Source organism: Phycodurus eques, chromosome 20, assembly GCF_024500275.1.
Source record: "Phycodurus eques isolate BA_2022a chromosome 20, UOR_Pequ_1.1, whole genome shotgun sequence".
Classification (NCBI taxonomy): domain Eukaryota; kingdom Metazoa; phylum Chordata; class Actinopteri; order Syngnathiformes; family Syngnathidae; genus Phycodurus; species Phycodurus eques.
The window spans coordinates 12,540,708-12,561,103 of record NC_084544.1 but is presented as its reverse complement, the minus strand read 5'-3'; the positions used below and the strand labels follow the sequence as shown (position 1 = coordinate 12,561,103).

The 20,396-nt window shown below is 40.4% G+C and overlaps 1 protein-coding gene across 3 annotated transcripts; it reads left to right on the top strand.

The window, feature by feature from the left end:
• The first annotated feature begins 265 nt into the window (after positions 1 to 265).
• Positions 266 to 19,261, top strand: slc44a4 (solute carrier family 44 member 4). Of its 3 annotated transcripts, XM_061665114.1 has the most exons (23): positions 266 to 283; positions 378 to 495; positions 7,938 to 7,986; positions 8,121 to 8,194; positions 11,160 to 11,238; positions 11,334 to 11,433; positions 11,517 to 11,648; positions 11,752 to 11,812; positions 12,547 to 12,667; positions 13,117 to 13,200; positions 13,693 to 13,805; positions 13,903 to 14,025; positions 15,100 to 15,199; positions 15,309 to 15,401; positions 15,514 to 15,616; positions 16,485 to 16,744; positions 17,061 to 17,155; positions 17,274 to 17,377; positions 17,473 to 17,546; positions 17,752 to 17,822; positions 18,452 to 18,546; positions 18,642 to 18,726; positions 18,841 to 19,261. In XM_061665114.1, exons 2-23 carry the CDS (start codon positions 456 to 458, stop codon positions 18,948 to 18,950), a joined length of 2,166 nt encoding a protein of 721 aa, XP_061521098.1. In that variant the 5' UTR covers positions 266 to 283; positions 378 to 455; the 3' UTR covers positions 18,951 to 19,261. The 3 variants fall into 3 exon arrangements, 2 of the variants coding, with proteins under 2 accessions (XP_061521098.1, XP_061521099.1); XR_009767285.1 differs by lacking the exons at positions 266 to 283; positions 18,642 to 18,726; positions 18,841 to 19,261 and having other exon boundaries at positions 297 to 495; positions 17,752 to 18,141; positions 18,452 to 18,538; XM_061665115.1 differs by lacking the exons at positions 266 to 283; positions 18,642 to 18,726; positions 18,841 to 19,261 and having other exon boundaries at positions 297 to 495; positions 18,053 to 18,540.
• Positions 19,262 to 20,396: the final 1,135 nt, after the last annotated feature.

Here is a 20,396-nt window from a genome sequence, read left to right as displayed (position 1 = left end):
CATACTTGGCCATGGCGATAGAAGAAAGCTACGATAGCGTCGAACGTAGAACGATGACGTCGCCATTGTCATGTTTCACTGTCTTAAGTTGTCTTGAATGGACGGTAAATCTACGTTCCAAAATTACATTATTCCTTTTTAGACCCAACTAAATGCCATTAAAGCACCGTTGTGTGGCTTAATTAATAACGACGACGACGTAATCACAAGGACTATTAACTAAAGATTTGGCACAGAGGCGCGTGCACCTGGCCACTTCCGGTGCACGTTCCCTCCCTAGCAGGTGCGTTCGTGTCGTCACTCCTTCGTAACAACTGCAAGGAAAAGATTCACTCGACTGTGGCCTCTTTAAAACTTGTGTTGGACTTTGTACGTAGGAGGTTTTGAGTTAACTCGGAGTGAAGCGAGCTGTGAGTGACAAGCCGAGGAAGAGGAGGCTGGGGTCGAGGTCGAAAATGGGCAAGAACGAGGAGGCAAATCCGGACTCTCAGTACGGTGGGTTGCCATCACTCACCTGGGGAGACTAATTGTTGTGTTCCAGTGGAGGGGAGTAAGATACAATATGCAGTGTATATCAACAGAGTCTGGGGTGTAGTTTAAGAAGTCAGAACCTTTACCTCTAAATAAGCGTGTGAATTACAAATCTCTGTAAATGTTTTATATTCCAGGCTATCAGTCAAATGTATAGTAGGCCCATGTAATCCGGTGATTACGGTGAAAATTGGTTTGCATATTCATGACGTTGGATTTAAAAACGCATCTTCAGAATTCAGCACGGGTAGTCCTCTCTGTGTTTACAAAGGAGTTCCGCACGACAGCGACGCAACTCGATTATTGTGTATTGTACATAAATTACGCTCACTAGCCCAGTGTTTGCCAGACTTTATGGAGCCAAAGCACATAATTGCGATAATAATAATAATAATAATAATAATAATCTCACGGTACACGTAAGACCAAACAAATGTCACAAGATTTGGATACGCAGGTCAATTCTGGCATCTAACAGGAGAGCATGAATTGTTCTGCTGTCACGACATGTCGATCGCATAGATAGTTGAACAAATATACATTATGTCTTGTAAATTGATTAAAAAAAATGTTCAGCTCAGTCAAGTCAAATTGTATAATTTACCTGTTCTACTGCACTAGTAAAGTCTTAATTACATATACCAGTCAAACGTTGGGATACACTTTCTAGTGGTATTGAATGAGAAACTGTGTCAATATTTTTGACTAGTAATGTATGTATAGGAAAAATATATCCAAACCATATATAACATTATATAAAACAATAAGACAAATCATAATTAAGTGGGCCTTCTCATGCAGACCTGTGGAGGGCACAAGTCAGTGCAAACTCTAAACAGGTCCCAAGCCCGGATAAATGCAGAGGGTTGCGTCAGGAAGGGCATCCGGCTGAAAACTTTGCCAAACAAATATGAGCGTTCATCCAAAGAATTCCATACCGGATCGGTCCTGGCCCAGGTTAACCACGTCCGTCAACCTGCAGGGCAGTGGTGAAAATTCAGCTACTGTGGGTTGAAGTCGAAGAAGAAGAGGTGGAAAGCAGGTTCTTCAGCAGAAAGACGAGGAAAGCACAGCGCCTAGAACTGAATGTGGGGACTTTAAATGTTGGGACTATGACAGGAAAATCTCAGGAGTTGGTTGACATGATGATTAGGAGAAAGGTTGATATATTGTGTGTCCAGGAGACCAGGTGGAAAGGCAGTAAGGCTAGAAGTTTAGGGGCAGGGTTTAAATTATTTTACCATGGTGTAGATGGGAAGAGAAATGGAGTCGGGGTTATTTTAAAAGAAGAGTTGGCTAAGAATGTCTTTGAGGTGAAAAGAGTATCAGATTGAGTGATGAGGCTGAAACTTGAAATTGAGGGTGTTATGTATAATGTGATTAGTGGCTATGCCCCACAGGTAGGATGTGACCAAGAGGTGAAAGAAATTCTGGAAGGAGCTAGACGAAGTAGTTCTGAGCATGCCAGACAGAGAGAGAAGTCGTGATTGGTGCAGATTGTAATGAACATGTTGGTGAAGGAAATAGGGGTGATGAAGAAGTAATGGGTAAGTACGGCATCCAGGAAAGGAAGTTGGAGGGACAGATGGTGGTAGACTTTGCAAAAAGGATGCAAATGGCTGTAGTGAACACTTTTTTTCCAGAAGAGGCAGGAACATAGGGTGACCTACAAAAGCGGAGGTAGAAGCACGCAGGTGGATTTACATCTTGTGCAGACGATGTAATCTGAAGGAGGTTACCGACTGTAAGGTAGTGGTAGGGGAGAGTGTGGCTAGACAGCATAGGATGGTGGTGTGTAAGATGACTCTGGTGGTGGGGAGGAAGATTAGGAAGACAAAGGCAGAGCAGAGAACCATGTGGCGGAAGCTGAGACAGGACGAGTGTTGTGCAGCTTTTCGGGAAGAGGTGAGACAGGCTCTCGGTGGACAGGAGGAGCTGGACCACTGCAGCCAAGGTGATCAGAGAGGCGGGCAGGAGAGTACTTGGTGTATCTTCTGGCAAGAAAGGAGAGAAGGACACTTGGTGGTGGAACCTCACAGTACAGGAAATCATACAAGGAAAAAGGTTAGCTAAGAAGAAGTGGGACACTGAGAGGACCGAGGAGAGGCGAAAGGAATACATTGAGATGCGACAAAGGGCAAAGGCCAAACAAGAGGCATATGATGACATGTATGCCAGGTTGGACACTAAAGAAGGAGAAAAGGATCTATACAGGATGGCCAGACAGAGGGATAGAGATGGGAAGGATGTGCAGCAGGTTAGGGTGATTAAGGATAGAGATGGAAATATGTTGACTGGTGCCAGTAGTGTGCTAGATAGATGGGAAGAATACTTCAAGGAGTTGATGAATGAGGAAAAGGAGAGAGAAGGGAGAGTAGAAGAGGCAAGTGTGATGGACCAGGAAGTGGAAATGATTAGTAAGGGGGAAGTTAGAAAAGCATAAAAGAGGATGAAAAATGGAAAGGCAGTTGGTCCTGATTACATTACATTGATCACAAATGAGATATTCAATCCATCCACCCATTATCTGTACCGCTTATCCTCACAAGGGTCACGGGCGTGCTACAGCTTATCATAGCTCTCTTCGGGCGAGAGGATGTACACCCTGAAATGGTCGCCAGCCAATCGCAGGGCACATAGAAACAAACAAACAACCATCATTCACACTCACATTCACACCTACGAGCAATTTAAAGTCTTCAATCAACCTACCACAGATGTTTTTGGAATGTGGGAGGAAACCGGAGTGCCCGGAGAAAACCCACGCAGGCACGGGGAGAACATGCATACTCCACTCAGGCGAGGCCAGGATTTGAAGCCCGGTCCTCAGAACTGTGAGGCAGATGTGCTAACCGGTCGTCCACCGTGCCGCCCAATTGACATATTGTGGACGGAAATTGTCAATGCAATTGTTACAATTAGGTCTAACTAAGTCAACACTTGGAGGTATAGAATATTAAACACACAGGTCAACATCCTCTTCCCTGGTGTTTTTGTATTTTATTTGAAGACATGAAATACAATCTGTATTTACCTCCAGGGAGGGTTTATTTACTGTAGCCTTGTTAAACCTCCCATACTGTCAATACACTTGTGGCTCCATCAATAGAACAAATGTCAAGCTAAAAAAATAAAAATTTAAAAATAAATAAATTAGAAAACGCATAATGTCATACAAACCTTTTGTAAATGTGCCAACGAATGTGGTGTTTTGCCAGGAAAAAAAACTAATATAGTTACTCATATCTCTTGGGTACACAGTATGGAAGGTTCTTTCCAGATAAACAGTGACATCATTTAGTATGTTGATTACTAACAAGAAATGTTATTAAAGAGAAGCGTTTCATGGGCTGTTCAAGTGTCAAGCCTGGAGAATATTTTACTTCTCTCATTTGGAAAACGGGCACAATACTAATTTACAGAAGATCCTCGGTATATGACATACACCGATTTGAGGTTACGAATGTCTCACAATGAACACTATTGTGCGGCGGTGTAAGAATATAACCCCAATTCCAATGAAGGTGGGACATTGTGTTAAACATAAATAAAAACAGAATACAATGATTTGAAAATCATGTTCGACCTATATTTAATTGAATACACTACAAAGACAAGATTTTTAATGTTCAAACTGAAAAACTATTGTTTTTAGCAAATAATCATTAACTTAGAATTTTATGGATGCAACATGTTCCAAAAAAGCTGGGACAGGGTCATGTTTACCACTGTGTTACATCACCTTTTCTCTTAACAACATTCAATAAACGTTTGGGAACTGAGGACACTAATTGTTGAAGCTTTGTAGGTGGAATTCTTTCCCATTCTTGCTTGATGTACAGCTTCAGCTGTTCAACAGTCCGGGGTCTCCGTTGTCGTATTTTACGCTTCATAATGCGCCACGCATTTTCAATGGGAGACAGGTCTGGACTGCAGGCAGGCCAGTCTTGTACCTGCACTCTTTTACTACGAAAGCCACGCCGTTGTAACACGTGCAGAATGTGGTTTGGCATTGTCTTGCTGAAATAAGCAGGAGCGTCCATGAAAAAGACGTTGCTTGGATGGCAGCATATGTTTCTCCAAAACCTGTATGTACCTTTAAGCATTAATGGTGCCTTCACAGATGTGTAAGTTACCCATGCCATTGGCACTAACACAGCCGCATACCATCACAGATGCTGGCTTTTGAACTTTGCGTCCATAACAGTCCGGCTGGTTCTTTTCCTCTTTGGCCCAGAGGACACGACGGCCACAATTTCCAAAAACAATTTGAAATGTGGACTCGTCGGACCACAGAACACTTTGCATCAGTCCATCTTAGGTGAGATCGGGCCCAGAGAAGCCGGTGGCGTTTGTGGGTGTTGTTGATAAATGGCTTTTGCTTTGGATAGTAGAGTTTCAAGTTGCACTTACGGATGTAGCACCGAACTGTATTTACTGACGTTGGTTTTCTGAAGTGTTCCTGAGCCCATGTGGTGATATCCTTTACACATTGATGTCGGTTTGTGATGCAGTGCCGCCCGAGGGATCGAAGGTCAGGGGCATTCAATGTTGGTTTTCGGCCTTGCCGCTTACATGCCCTGATTTCTCCAGATTCTCTGAACCTTTTGATGATATTACGGTATGATATTATGCTGAAATCCCTAAATTCCTTGCAATTGTATGTTGAGGAACATTGTCCTTAAACTGTTCGACTATTTTTCATGCACTTGTTCACAAAGAGGTGAACCTCGCCCCATCTTTGCTTGTGAATGACTGATTCATGGAAGCTCCTTTTATACACAATCATGGCACCCACCTGTTCCCAATTAGCCTGTTCACCTGTGGGATGTTCGAAATAGGTGTTTGATTTTCTTTTTTTGCCACCTATCCCATCTTTTTTGGAATGTGTTGCAGCCATAAAATTTGAAGTTAATGATTATTTGCTAAAAACAATCAAGTTTATAAGTTTGAACATTAAATATCTTGTCTTTGTAGTGTATTCAATTAAATATAGATTGAACATGATTTGCAAATCATTGTTTTCTGTTTTTATTTATATTTAACACAACGTCCCAACTTCATTGGAATTGGTGTTGTACATTGATGTGCGATTGGATAAGTAGAAGTGCAACATGTAATGTGGAACTCGTCCAAGTATTGGCCGTAGTGTTTACTTGCTTGTTTGAATTAAAAACGGGAACCCTATAGCAAACAGGGCACACATGAACGTTAAAAGGATTTCAATCACCCTTTTTTTCACTCGTAGGTGGGATCGTGACTTCTAACATCTCTGACCTTTTGAGATTTTTACGAGTCCAGTTTCAACAGTTGAATTAAATAAGCAACATTTTGAATAGTGTCCCTGTCTCTCCCCTTTTTAATCTCACTAAAGGCGAATGCATAATCTAAATGATAATCATTTCTTTATCTATTAGGGTTGGAACTATACCATCTAAGTGAGCGATTTTTCTTTTTATGAGTACAATATGCTGCGCTGATCTCACACATAAAAGTGAGTTATTATGTAACTCGGCAGGCTACTCCTCCTGACCTACAAAACCCATTTCCTCTTCCATATGACCCCAAGTTATAAAAACATTCTACAACTGAGATGTATTTAAATTGAGTCACCATTACCCTTTTTACGAATCACTGTTTACTGCAAACACAGCATTGTGAAAAGTGGTACAGCAAGAGGCAGATGAACAGGTTCCTTTGTTGTGGGCATTTTATGATGCCTGTCATTTTTTACTCTCTCAGGATGAACTCTTGAACAGTATTCCTTTTAGGATATCGTCAAACAAGTTTTATGTTCTCAAGCTTTCCATAACAGTTGACCTGCTTGAGTGAAACGCTGACTTGTTCTGATTTCATAGCAACATCTGCTTTTGAGATTTATATTTGGATTCCCGAACTGTTGCCATCATAACCTGTATTATCCATCCATTTTCTTTACCACTTATCCTCAATAGGGTCGCGGGCTGCTGGAGCCTATCTCAGCTATCTTCGGGCGGGAGGCGGGGTTCACCCCGAACCGGTCGGCAGCCAATCGCAGGGCACATAGAAACAAACAACGATTCGCACTCACATTCACACCTACAAACAATTAAAAGTCTTCAATCAACCTACCATGCATGTTTTGGGGATGTGGGAGGAAACCAGAGTAACCGGAGAAAACCCACACAGGCACGGGAGAACATGCAAACTCCACACAGGCGAGGCCGGGATTTGAACCCCGGTCCACAGAGCTGTGAGGCAGATGTGCTAACCAGTCGCCCACTGTTCCACCTAACCTGTATTTATTCATTATGATGATTAAGTAACTTCTCAACTTGACTTATCATCATTCAGGTACAGTATAAGTTAACCACTCTAATCATAATGATCATACGTATATGTGACGCCCATATGGTGTCTAGCTAGCTTACAGCTCATGGGAGAAGCAAACGTACCAGTCATTTTCACTCACTGCTCCTTCATGTCAAACATGCATTCATCCATCCATTCTCAACTACTTCATGTTCAGGAATCATGTCAAACATGCATTCATCCATCCATTCTCAACTACTTCATGTTCAGGAAGCACGGGTGAGTCAGAGCCTATCCCAGTTGACTATGGGCCAGAGGCAGGGTACACGCAATCAATCACATGTCAAACACCTGATGTCAGTTCCAAGTTATCCAAATCAAAGTTCATTTTTCATAAAATGAGCGAGTTCTATTAATTCTAATCAAGTGAATGGGAACTTGAACAAAACAGGAAGTAGCAACTAGAGTAGATGTGCACTGCCACCTCACTTGATATGCAGAGGCAGCATAATGATACATTTAAGGCATATTTTGACCCTAAAATTCTGTTTGAACTCCAAGCTTTAAGGCAACTGTTTGGAGTCTATTTAGAATCTTGAGAAAGTATAATATAATGTAAACAACATTGTAAATTAAAATGATATTCAAATAACTCAGCTGGCAGTATCAGTGTTGTGCATCTGCTTTTTTTTTTTTTAAACCCAGATTGTTGTGTAAGGTAGATGACAGCTTCTGTCTTCTGTTTTTTTTTTAATTTTATATATACATAAGCTGTTGTAGTAGTTAGTCATTATTTTTGTTCCAGGAAACAATTCTTTTTTTTTTTTTTTTCCCCACAACACCACCACCACCCTGCCCTAATCATATTTACAGGACTTCTGACTTCTTAACTACACACCCATACAAATAGTTCCTTCTTGTGCATTTAGAACAGTAATTCATTCATTTAAAAAAAGAACCAACACGTTGTTTAATAATATATGCTTATACCTGTACATTACACCCCCCAAATGTCACTGACTTCTAATTAATATGCATTTTATATTGCGGTAATGATAAAACTCTTCGTGTAACCACAACCTTCTTTTTTTCTTTTCTTTTTTTTTTTTGTCTAGGTGAACCTGTACAGTTTGATCCCACCTTTAACGGACCCATAAGGAAGAGGTGATTTTTCAGTTTCATTTCCTTCTGCATTTTTGCCATGAGTTTGTCGAATGACTGACTCACAGTGAAAACAAATCGCAGAGTCCACACACACAGCTCACTTACAAGTTTGACTCTCCTGATTTTCCCCCCAGAGGGTGCACTGACATAATCTGCTGTGTGCTATTTTTTGCGGTCATCCTTGGTTACTTGGCAGTTGGGATTTTAGGTGAGCATAACCACACAGACGAAAGACAATCTGTCTCTTTCCCAAACTTGACCTCACTCTGTTCTTTCCTCTTTCATTGTTTTATATTTAACACCCTAAAAGTAGACACTTCAAGATTAGTTAGTGAGGTCGATACACGTTGGCCATTGAAGCTGCATTAGAACACAGTGGTAACGAGGCAACATTATTTGGGGAATAGCTTGCATTAGCTGATATGTAGGTTAACCTCACAAATTGAATGAGTTCCTTTTTTGCTTCCGCTCTTAGTTTATTTTATTTTATTTCACCCCCCCCCCCCCGCCCCATTAATTAGATTTTTATTTTTTATGAATGAGTGGAGCTTAGCCCAACAAAGCATGTCCAAAAGCAGGGTACACGCACACTCATTCTTAAAATATCAGTGACCCCACACAATGGGGAAATAAATCGCCATGTGTGTGCTTACTGGTCTAATGTGTGGCATACTGGAGACGACCATCTCAGCACACCACACATACAATAATGTTGTCTGATGTGGCACCAAGACTGAACTGCGAGATGCAGTATGGCACCACAGAGTGTCCAGACTGCTGGAAAATGCAAAAAAAGAAGAAAAGAGCTGGAAAAATAAGATCCGTAGGGCTGCAACTAACGATCATTTTAATAATTGATTAATCAGTCGATTACTTTTGTGCTTAATCGATGAATCGGATAAAACATTTTGGGATTTCCATTGCTTTATTCAAAAACAGGACTGTGTTTTAAATTGGCAGTGCAGAAAAGTGCACAAACAGGTTGCTGCATGAACATCCCAGAGCTCTTAAAGTACAAGCATATAAAGGTTTTAAAAATTAATAACAATGTTGATGTCATTGCTTCACAATAGGCCATGGACCACCACACCAAAACATACAAACGTATGCAATAAAATATCTGCCTATATATATTTTTAATTAAAGTGGACAAAAACAGGTATTTTGTGTTGTCTAAAAGGGACCTGAGCTGTCAGAACAATAAAAATCACATTCTTAACACCAAGTATTTTTACAATTTGATCACTCTGTTTGTTCATACACATACACTCCTAATAAATAAACAACCAAAAAGTAAACATAAACATAAGCGCAGCAATGATTTTGTTAAGCTTCTACCTGCTTGGTCATGAAACTCATTCCAACACATAGCACACACTTCCTTATCTTAAGTCAACACAAATTGTCTGTGCAGGAAGGGCAATGGGACCTCATTAAAATGCGACATTGGGTGCTGTCCAAGTTGATTTTTTATTTTTAATTATTTTTTTATTTTATTTTTTTAACTGGCCATGGCCGAAACATTAGTGGCACTCCCCTGTAAATGTGTTGTAACAGCCAATGACTTACTTTTGAAGTTACATTTTCTCACTACTTACTTGTGCTTACATATTTATTTTGTTTCTTTGTACATTTCAGGCATATAAGAAAGAACAAACTAAACAAAGAAGAAAAACTTCAATACAATTAATACAATTAAGTGGTTTCCTACAGTCTCTTGTCAAAGGGGGCACATTTGCACAGTATTGCGGGATGGGACTGCTGATTTATTTATTTTCTTTTTTATGTTTTTTTTGGAACCCCTTACAAAAAGTAAAAACTGGAATAGCACTTGTCAGGTGCCGTACACATTACCTACCTACCTAGTTACCTACTACCCATTTATTTAACTACCCACCTAGCTACTGAGTTACTTACCTACCCAACTACCTACCTATTCCCTGAATATGTGATCGAACATCTGTGGGGTCCTCTGAAGAGGGCTGTGCTCAGGAGATGCCCTTGCACTCTGACACAGTTAGGGTGTTTTTTTTGTTGTTGTTGTTGTTTTTTTTTTTTTTTTGATGAGTGGGCAAGTATTGGCACACTAAGATGTGCTACACTGGTAGATTCCTACTCAAAAAAGACCCAGCTTGCTCTAATAATAGCCAAAGGTGATGCAACAAAGTATTGGTTTGAGGGTGTACATATTTATGCAACCTGATTATTGTACATTATTTATTTTTCGTATTAAAAAAAATTCCGTTTGATTTTTCAATCGAGTTGTAGTGGTTATAGGTCACAATAGTGAAAAGAGTTTTGAAATGATTTAGCTTTGTGTCATTTTTTTAATATAAAAAAAACCCCAAAAACCTGGCATTTGAGCAGGGGTGGGTAGACTTTTTATATAGACTGTACCTACCTTCTTATTTACCTACCCAACTACCTACCCGTCTACCCAATTACCTACCTAGCTGCTTTACATATCTAGCTGTTACCTACTTGGACAAAATGTGGAGAAGTTCAAGAGGTATGAATGGTTTTACAAGCCTCTGTAATGGGCTTGGTACACGTAGTATAGCCTTCCTCTGATGACATTCACGCAGTTACTTACTTTGCTGCACACACAGATAATAATGCTCAGTTGTTGATCCGTGGTCACGCAGCAAAAGAGGGCACACTCAGTTCGCGCCGTACTTGAGTTTTTTTTTTTTTTTTAATACAAATATTTACTCTCATTACTCAACGTGCAATGAGCTAGTTTTCAGAGGGGTGTAAGAATTTCATCAAACGGCTCAAGGAGGAAGCTCAGCTACTGCCGTGTTTTCATTTCATTGCTTTATATTTACTACTGCCTTAGCATAGGTTAGTCAAATTTGGGTTACGTCGCCCGCGTAGAAATGAAACCGAGCCCCCCCGTACCTATTCCTTCTAAGTAGCCCCCATATTTGACATTATTACATTGTAACCAGTGTTACAACTTTTCACACATTCTTGCCCACATGATAATTTAACACATTAAATGCTTTTACATTTATTTGTTTTGTTTAACACAAGTAATCCAAAGATCCCGAAGGTATAAAATGAGTACATGTGATAATGTGGGTACAGTGTGTCGTTGGTCATTTGTGGTTTTTCTTAGTTGGTTTAATCTTTTGTGTGTGTGCTCCCCCACTCTCCCCCACTACTATCAGCATGGCTTTATGGAGATCCCCGGCAAGTTCTCTATCCAAGGAACTCAACCGGATGGTTTTGTGGCACTGGACCAAATATGTGATTAGCTTTCACTTGCATGCATTACAAAATATACACTGAATCAAGCCATCAATACCATGTTGATACATATTTTTCCTCGTGTGTGCTCTCAGAGACCGACCCGCACTACTCTACTTTGACATTGTCAAATGTGCGACAGGTTTTAATGTGATGGCAGCAGCTCTGAATGGGTTACAGTGTCCAACCACACAGGTAGAATGGATTGAACGTGGACTGTGCGAAGGCTATTTTTTGCCATTTCGCTGCCGTAATCTTGCTGCTTTACTCCTCACCAGATATGTGTGAAAATGTGCCCCACCGATTTCTCTGCCGTGGGGCCGCTTGACTACGCTCCAAATGTAAAGCCTGCAGATGTTTTCAATCAAAGCCTCTGTGCGCCGTCCTTAGACCTGTCAAAGACTGACATGGTAAGTTTTATGCCTGTTTAAGCAAAAAATTTATTTGCCCAATTATCTGTGGTTGGTTTCTCTTGCAACGACTCGTCTCTAAATAGGATAACTTTATTTTTAGACCGTTAAAGACATTGTGGATAACGAGCTGTGTCCTTTCTATACTATTCCCACAACGTCCGGTAAGTTGTAATAACTGTATGACATTGATCTTAATGTTGGTTGTAAGTGCTGATTCAAGATTCAAGGTTCTTGACACAAGACACAGTGGAACCTCAGAAGCCAAACCAAATTCGCCGGGTAAGATATTGCCTTTGAAGTTGCACAAAACCTTGACCCACCTCACTTTCTTGACCGATTTGAGGCAGTTTGTATGTTGTACATTTGTTACAACGTCCCTTCGTATTACTTCTTTGGCATGAAACTTAAGAGTTTTATTTTTTTAACATCTTAATATGAACTAAGTCACTAATGGTATCGTGGTACACTCGCCTGACTTTTCCAAAGTGAGTATGAAGGGTTGTCTGTGTCTGTACTGTATATGCCTTGTGATGACTTTTTGTCCAGTCAGCTGGGATAGAATCCAGTTCCCCACAACCCAGAACAGGATGAGCGATGTAGAGAATGGATGGGTGAATAATAACTGATACGTTCACTTATTTTTAAACATCACACATATGTTATGATTACAACAGTTTGGCCCTCAAACCAAGTATTTCTATTTGAATTATTACTTGAAGGAAAATAAAATAAAAAAAGAACAAATTTGAGATCAAAAAGCATCTATTTGACTTCTGAGGCTCCACTGGATTTCTTGTTTTTTCGTTTTGGTCCATTAATGGTTGCACATTCATGACTAAAAATGACAATGCAAATGACAAGTTCAAGCTCATTTTATCATCTCTCCTCTTTGCAGTTATAGGAAGATGTTTGCCTAATGTCAAACTGCTTGGGAATATGCCACAGGATTTTTCTGACGTTTCAGGCTTGCCACCATCTGTCAGCGAGACGGTCAACCTCCTGAAGAATGGCACTGGGTAGAGCCAATGAATATCAGTGAATAGCCATATGTTATGTTGCTTTAGAAACAAACAAAAAAAAAAAAAAGCAATGAACTGAACTAGACAAAATCACTGTTAAATGCCCAGCAGTGTTACATAATGTTCACTCTCGTCAAACATGCTCAATTCAAACGCAGTAGCCAGCAATTTTTTTTTCCTAGCGTGTGGTTCAGTTTCGGTTTGTATGCCAACAGTGATGCAGTGAAAAGAAAATGCCCCTGAAATGCAGTTATACTAAGAAATAGGAACTAATATGTAAAGCATGACTTTTCTGTGATGGTGAGCTAAAATTCAATTCCTTGCAATCATGTTTTTTTCTTTACCACTGCATCAATTTTAGTAGCTCACAGCATGCTTTTCATGATTTGTTTGATTTTTTTTTGGCACTATATACAACTGACTGTCTTTGTTTTTGTCTTTATCAGGGATGTTTTGAACGGCTTCAGTGCCAGGGACATAGGTGTCAGGATCTTTGAGGATTTTGCGTCATCATGGCCCTGGATCCTTGCGTTAGTTGATGCCACACTCTGCCACCCGTTGACAAACAGAGAACACAAAAACCTTTGAGTATCAGTTAGATTCCAGTTACCAATTAATCGCTCAGTACTGTTGTTTCTTTGCATTTTATAAAGAGAAAAAGGAAAATCAGCAAAAGAAAAAAACGATATATATTTTTAGAATGTCATGATCTTTATGTTGTCATGCAGTATTGTGTAAAACCAAACAAAAAAAATTGGCCGATTTGAAAAGGGTTCATATCAGCCGTTTAAATTGGCCGGCCTGTTAATCCGTGGGGCCCTAGTATCAATGATTGGCTTGACATATTTGTGATCAGCAGTGGAGTTCTTGATTATATCGAACACAGATGAAAACACAAAGGTACTATTTCTTACCAATTGCACTTCAGCATAAATGAATATCTCTCGCGCTCATCTACTTTAATGCTTTGTTGACTGGATTTTCGTATTTCCTTGATAGTTTATTTTTCCTTCCCACAACAGCGGTCTGGCAATATCAATGGTGCTCAGTATGTTGTTCCTTTTACTGCTGAGATTCACTGCTCGGTTCATGGTATGGATCCTTATTATAGCAGTACTGTGCACCGGGGCCTACGGTAAATATAAACCCAGCTTTGCATTTTATTTATGCTTGAAAGCCAACACTTCCCAGCTTGATGTATTTTTTTATGTGTGTGTTTGATTTACTTTCAGGGATTTGGCACTGCTACTGGGAGTACACTAACTACAAGAATCTGTCTGCTTCCATTACTGATATTGGATTCACCACTAACTTCAGCTTTTATCTGAAAGTGCAAGAGACCTGGTTAGCCTTTTGTGAGTTTACTCAACCATCTTATATTTTACCATGTGGGAACATACTTTCTAAATCCTGCCATAGATGAGGATAAAGGCATCCTACATATCATTTTATCCTGTACAGTAAACCCTCGCTGTATTGCAGTTCACTGATTGGAGATTCAGTGCATCGCGGATTTTAAAAAAAATCATATTAATATTGCTGATAATTCACCATACAAAACAATTTCTTTACATTTGTTTTAATCGTCGTAAAATACGCATTTTCTAGCTAAATCGTGGAGAAAAACAAATGACAATTTATTCAAACACATATTACAAGGAATAAAATACCTGTACAGTACAGTACAAAAGCTCAGTTGTGCTGAGCGCTGATATTTCCGTGTGTAGCTGAAGGCATCGCCTCACCGAGAGAGCTCGTTGACGTCTCACAGTATCCGCGTTTCGTTACGCTATTAATAAACGTGAGATAAATAGACTGACGTCTCGCTGTGTATCATTGGAAGACGTTACAATACTTAATGTCAAGGCCTACGATGCCGCCCAAACAAGGTAGCGGCGGAGAAAGGTGATAGCAGTATTAGCTATCTCGCAGTAAAGATGGAACTTCTCGACCAGTTTAAGGAAAGGCAGACAGGCACAAGGTGCCGTGTATGTCTGTCTTGTAGCTATTAGCGCATAAATTAATCTTCAGTCCAGTTCAGAAAGGGTGAATATCAGGGTGACGGCTATAATGCTCTTGCTGGGTTTGCAGTACAATTCGCATCAACTTTAATGGTGAGTACCTTCATTTTTTTTGTTCTTAATATTACGGATGTTTTAGAGTATAAAAAGTGTTTAAGCGCATAGGAAATGTTCATGAGTATGGTAGAGACTGAATAACGGTGTGGGAAAGATTAAGTGTGGGACTGGGGAGAGTCATACAGTTTAAAATAATTGTTAAAGAATAAAAAACACGGATGCTACATTGCGGAATTCACTTATTGCGGGGGCGCTCTGGAACCGAAACCCCGCGATAAACGAGGGATTGCTGTAATCTGTTTTTTTCTTGTTGTTGTTGTTGTTATCTTTCTGCTTCTGTTGCCTCCTCAGTGATCATCCTTTCTGTGGTGGAGGCAATCCTGATCTTGGTCCTCATCTTTCTGCGAACCCGAATCTTCATCGCCATCGCGCTCATCCAAGAGTCCAGCAGGTGAGTCGTGCTGTGATACAATTCAGTTTATTAGATAGTTATTTTTGTACTTGGAAGAGTGCATTAGGCCCCTCGTATCGTCTCCTTAATGACATGAGCTGTTCCGCAGGGCCATCGGTCAAATGATGAGCACCCTGTTTTACCCTCTGCTCACATTTGTTCTCCTCTTGGTTTGTGTAGCCTACTGGGGTTCCACTGCGTTGTATCCTTTCATTATGTGTGCGTACGTACGTGTGCATGTGTTAGATACGGACGACTGTTAAAATACGGAATAGCGCGTGACGCGTTTGTTTCTCCTGAGCCATTCAATGCAGGTATTTGGCCACCTCAGGAGAGGCCGTCTACAAAGTGGTGGCTCTGAACTCCAGTGTGAATGGGTGTCAGCGCATCAACGGCACCGTGGACTGTGACCCTCAGGTGAATGGGCCGCATGTGAGCCTAGTGTGCATGATAATTCATAATACGAATTTCTTTCGTTTTGTGTACTTTTCATTTCAATGCGACTGCTGTCAAATGTTGATTTTGTTTTCACCGTGAGAGTGAAACGACAGTGGAGCCACTAATGTCAAGGACAATCTGGGTTGTGTCACACCGTTTCCCCATAGGAAGTCATGTAAGCAGATATAATCTGTCACGGGGTCATAAAACCTTAAACTCTACTGAACAGGCAATATTAAGGTAACATCTGAACATTAGCTGAGTTGGGCAAGATGTGTGGAGTACATCCTGGACTGCTAACTGCAGGGCAAATATAGACAAAACATTTCACACTCAGATTTACGCCGGTGGACAATTCGGTCTTCAGTTAACCTAATATAGCAAATACATTCTCTACAAATACATACATTTTGAATTTTGGAATTATGTTGACAGTAGTTCATAGAATAAATCAAAAATGGTAATTTTCCTCAAACGTATACTTCGGTACTTCTAAATAGCTAAATGAGATAAACAACACAGAAGTCCATATGTCTAATATAAAACTATTGCTTTGCTCTCCCCTTGTGGCACCTTGGTGTCAAAGAACTTTGTCAAAGTGAGTTGAGGCAACTCATGTAGGGCTTTGCCACCAGCTTGTGTGATCTACAAGCAATTCTAAACTTTTTGGGGGTGTGTCAGTCTTTTCGCTGCCTGGGAACACTACCTTAAATTGAGCAAATGAAAATGCGGCAAAGCTGCAGTCGTATTGCTTTGAATGAGTCCACTTTCTTTTTTTTACTGGACAGCGAGCATCTATTCGATATTGACTCACTCACTGTTCCTACTTGCTCCTCCTCCTCCTCAGATCTTCAAGGCGTCCGATTACCCGACCTGCCCCTCCGCTGCGTGCATCTTTGTCAAATACAACGACGAGGGGCTCTTCCAGAGGAACCTCTTCAACCTTCAGATCTACAACGTGGTGGCCTTTCTCTGGTCTGTCAACTTTGTCATCGCGCTGGGCCAGTGCACGCTGGCTGGCGCCTTTTCCGCCTACTATTGGGCTTTCGTCAAACCGGATGACATCCCCGTGTTCCCCCTGTTCGATGCCTTTGTGCGCACACTCAGGTAGGTCGATGTTTGCGCTCTGTCGTGTGAATGTGCTTGAAACGTTAGACAGAAAATAAACACTTTTGAGAGTCAAACAGAAAATACGAGGAGGCTGCAGTCTCGGCTCAGTCCTCTCGTATGCGCCAAAGACCTTAAGAATTGGATGGCAGCTCGATTGTGGCTCAGTCTGTTCTGTGACAATAACTCATGAAGACAAGCATTATACCAAGTAGATGGTTGGATTTGTTGAAATATTATTTATCACTATCTACTGACAATACATTTTCCCAATGATCTTAACCGTGTACTAAAAACCCACTGTAAATAATTCCAGGTACCATGTTGGCTCATTGGCATTTGGTGCTTTGATCCTGACCATTGTGCAGGGCGTGAGGGTCCTCCTCGAGTACATTGACCACAAAACCAGAAGTAAGGCCTCTCACCTAATAGGTTATAGTTACAATATTACATGCAATACAACATGTTAGTTAAAGAACAACAAACGACAGGCCAATAAAGTGTTTTTCGTCTCGTTAACCCTCTTCAGCGGCACAGAACCCGTGCGCACGTTTTCTGCTGTGCTGCATGAAGTGCTGCTTCTGGTGCCTCGAGAAGTTCTTTAAGTTCCTCAATAGAAACGCATATATCATGGTAAGATCAGCAAGTATGAGTAACAATGTCATCAGCGCACAATATAGTAATATGTATCTTCGGTGTATTTTTGTCTAACTTGTGCTTTTCCACAGATTGCTGTTTATGGGAAAAACTTCTGTACCTCCGCCAAAAATGCTTTCTCTCTGATCATGAGAAACATTATAAGGTTTGTGCTGGGTTTTGTGCTCAATGGCCAAAATTAGATTTTTAAAACTAACATCTTTTAAATGTGTATGTACAATATTTTATAATTTACACTGAATCCTTACCAAATTATTTAATGAGATACATGAATACAGTTAACACATTTTAGGGAAGAATCGCTGAATGAATGCAACAAATGTATAAGGTATGCAGCCTCTGCTTTACAGAACTGTCATACTGGATAAAGTGGCAGACCTGTTGCTGTTATTTGGGAAGCTCCTTGTAGTTGGTGGAGTGGGTACGTATCACACCGTTACAGCCTTCAGGATTTATGTTGCACTTTTTGAATTAAAAATACAATGACGCGTCACAGTGTGTCAGTCACATTCAGCCACACCCACTTATTTAGGGCTTTGTTGATGACTCAGTCATTGTCAGATTGTTCAAAACTCATCGATGCAAGACATGACAAAACTACCCCATTGAATCCGCTCTGACCACGAGCTCTGCCGTATCATGTTTGCCCAGCCTTCTGACCCTGACCAAGAGTTCTGCCTTAGCATGTTTGTTTACCCGTTCCCCGTGGCCGTTTGGGATTCTGCTTCAAAGAACAAAGTGTGAGTTTTCCCGTCCTGCTCTCTGTGAATTGTGGCTTAAGACAGCAGTCAAGCGTTAGCGTTCCTGGCCTTCCACCTGTGGATTTCAGTCAAGGCATAGAGACCTATATATTCACAATCTTCAAAGTTTCACCATCTTGACTGTGATGTTAACTGCTCTGTATCTGGGCTTTGAGGTGACTTGTCACATTTGATACTAAAGTCATTTCCACCTATTCAGATTGGTGTGCTGCATTCGGGTCCTACTAAACCACACTCATGCAAAGTATCTACGATTTGCAGAATCGTGATATTAAGCTTTTTCTTGCAGGCGTATTGTCCTTTTACTTCTTCTCTGGGCGAATACCTCTAGCGCACAGCACGGCACAGTCGGAGACCCTCAACTACTACTGGATGCCCATCATTGTGAGTCTTACTGTATGTCTGCATCTTTCACCTAACTCTGCGAACATAAGTCATATATTGTCTTGGTGTTGTTTTTCTCCAAATGACTATCATAGACGGTGGTGTTCGGCAGCTACCTCATCGCTCACGGATTCTTCAGTGTGTACAGCATGTGTGTTGACACGCTTTTTCTCTGCTTCTGTGAGTGCACAATGACAAAGCTTCTCTCGTCACGTTGATCAAACAATTCGAAGCAAGAACCCCCGCTTTGAGTTCAAGAGTCGATAAGTTAACAATGCGATGAATTGTTCACAGTGGAGGACTTGGAGCGCAACGACGGTTCACTGGAGAAACCGTACTTCATGTCCAAAAACCTCATGAAGATCCTTAACAAATCCAACAAGAGCCCTAAAAAAGGCAAGTGATCTTGTTAGCACAGCCTTTGCAGGAATATGTAATGATTCCAGACTGTTCTTTTCCCATGTTTACCAAAAATAGTATGCTGATTTTGCACGTTTGAATTATTTTTTTCAAAGCTTAATGTTCATAACAATGTACATGAGAAAGGACTGAGGTGAGTTTTCTTGATTGACCGCATCTTTTGTTCATGCGAGTTGCCTCAGAAATTTCTTGTTATCCCTATGAATGTTTTAGCTGTTGCAAATATTACACAGAGGAGCTCTATATGTAATTTCTTTGGATGCAAATGTTTTTGTGTGTGTGTGCTTTATATATATATGCTTGATCTGAATATTGTTCATTTGTAATAAAAAAAAGTATAGTAAAATATTGTGCCCGTCCATTCTTACTGGTTTCTCAAGTTGTCTGCATTTGACATAAACCCTTAAAAAAATGCTAATTTCTGAATCATTATTTTCTACTCCCTAATCACTAAATATATTTTTGTCTCGAAGTCAGTCAAATGAGATACTTTTTGAACACGTAAATTGTGTCATTGCTGTCACATAATTACAATGTACCGTATCAATGTCAGCGATTGACCTTTTGTAATAAATATTGAACATAAATACATTACGTTCTATTTTTTTTAAGCTGTCTGCCATTTTGTTTGTTACTACACAATGTATCATGAGATGCATTGATTTTCTAGTGACCATGAGTTCAGTATTTTTAAAGCTACATGGTGGGATACATTCAAGGCACGATAAAGAATAACCTATATTCGCCCCACATTCAAACGGCACTAAAATGGCAAACTCACCGTATAGGAAGGACACAATGGTGGATAAGGAGTAAAACCCAACACAGCTCATGAAATGAAATGACAAAGCTACCAGATTCAATTTGTAGAAGTAGTCGTTACTGGTCGGTTTAGTCGTCTGACTTCTGTGCAGGAAGCTTGTTTTATGAAAATGGTGAAATAATCACGACTGACCCAGATACTTGATGTGCTCATATTTGATTTGTCAGGCTTCATTTTATCATGACACAAAATGGGGTGGATGCTTAAGTTTGTCGCGCTCGGCGCCACATCAGCCTGATAGTAAATACATGAGACTATGCCCCAATAGCCCTCCTGACATCCTGAGGAGGATCTGGAATTAGTTGAACACAAGGTCCATCATTTTGTTTGTTTTAATTGGTAGACATTGGCAGATGGGTTAACCTTGGTTGGCAAAAATTTACAAAAAGCATCCTGGTTTGCTCCATAGCTGCTAATGTATTCAAAATGACCACAAAACACAAAAAAACGTACAATACCTCTATATACAAATTCATCACTCGCTCTGACATACAGCAAATAGTTTACAGTTTAGATCACAAAAGAAATAGTTCACTGAACTATGGCAAATCTGCCTGGTATTAAGTGAAATCATTCTCCCAATATGGTTTGAGATTTCTCATTTTGC

What these genes read in the sequence shown, in the direction of transcription:
- slc44a4 (XM_061665114.1), top strand. Translation starts at nt 456, where the DNA reads ATGGGCAAGAACGAGGAGGCAAATCCGGACTCTCAGTACG. An exon ending in TGTGGCACTGGACCAAATAT is followed by an intron (nt 11,239 to 11,333) that starts GTGATTAGCTTT and finishes GTGTGCTCTCAG; the next exon opens with AGACCGACCCGCACTACTCT. An exon ending in AGAGACCTGGTTAGCCTTTT is followed by an intron (nt 14,026 to 15,099) that starts GTGAGTTTACTC and finishes TTGCCTCCTCAG; the next exon opens with TGATCATCCTTTCTGTGGTG.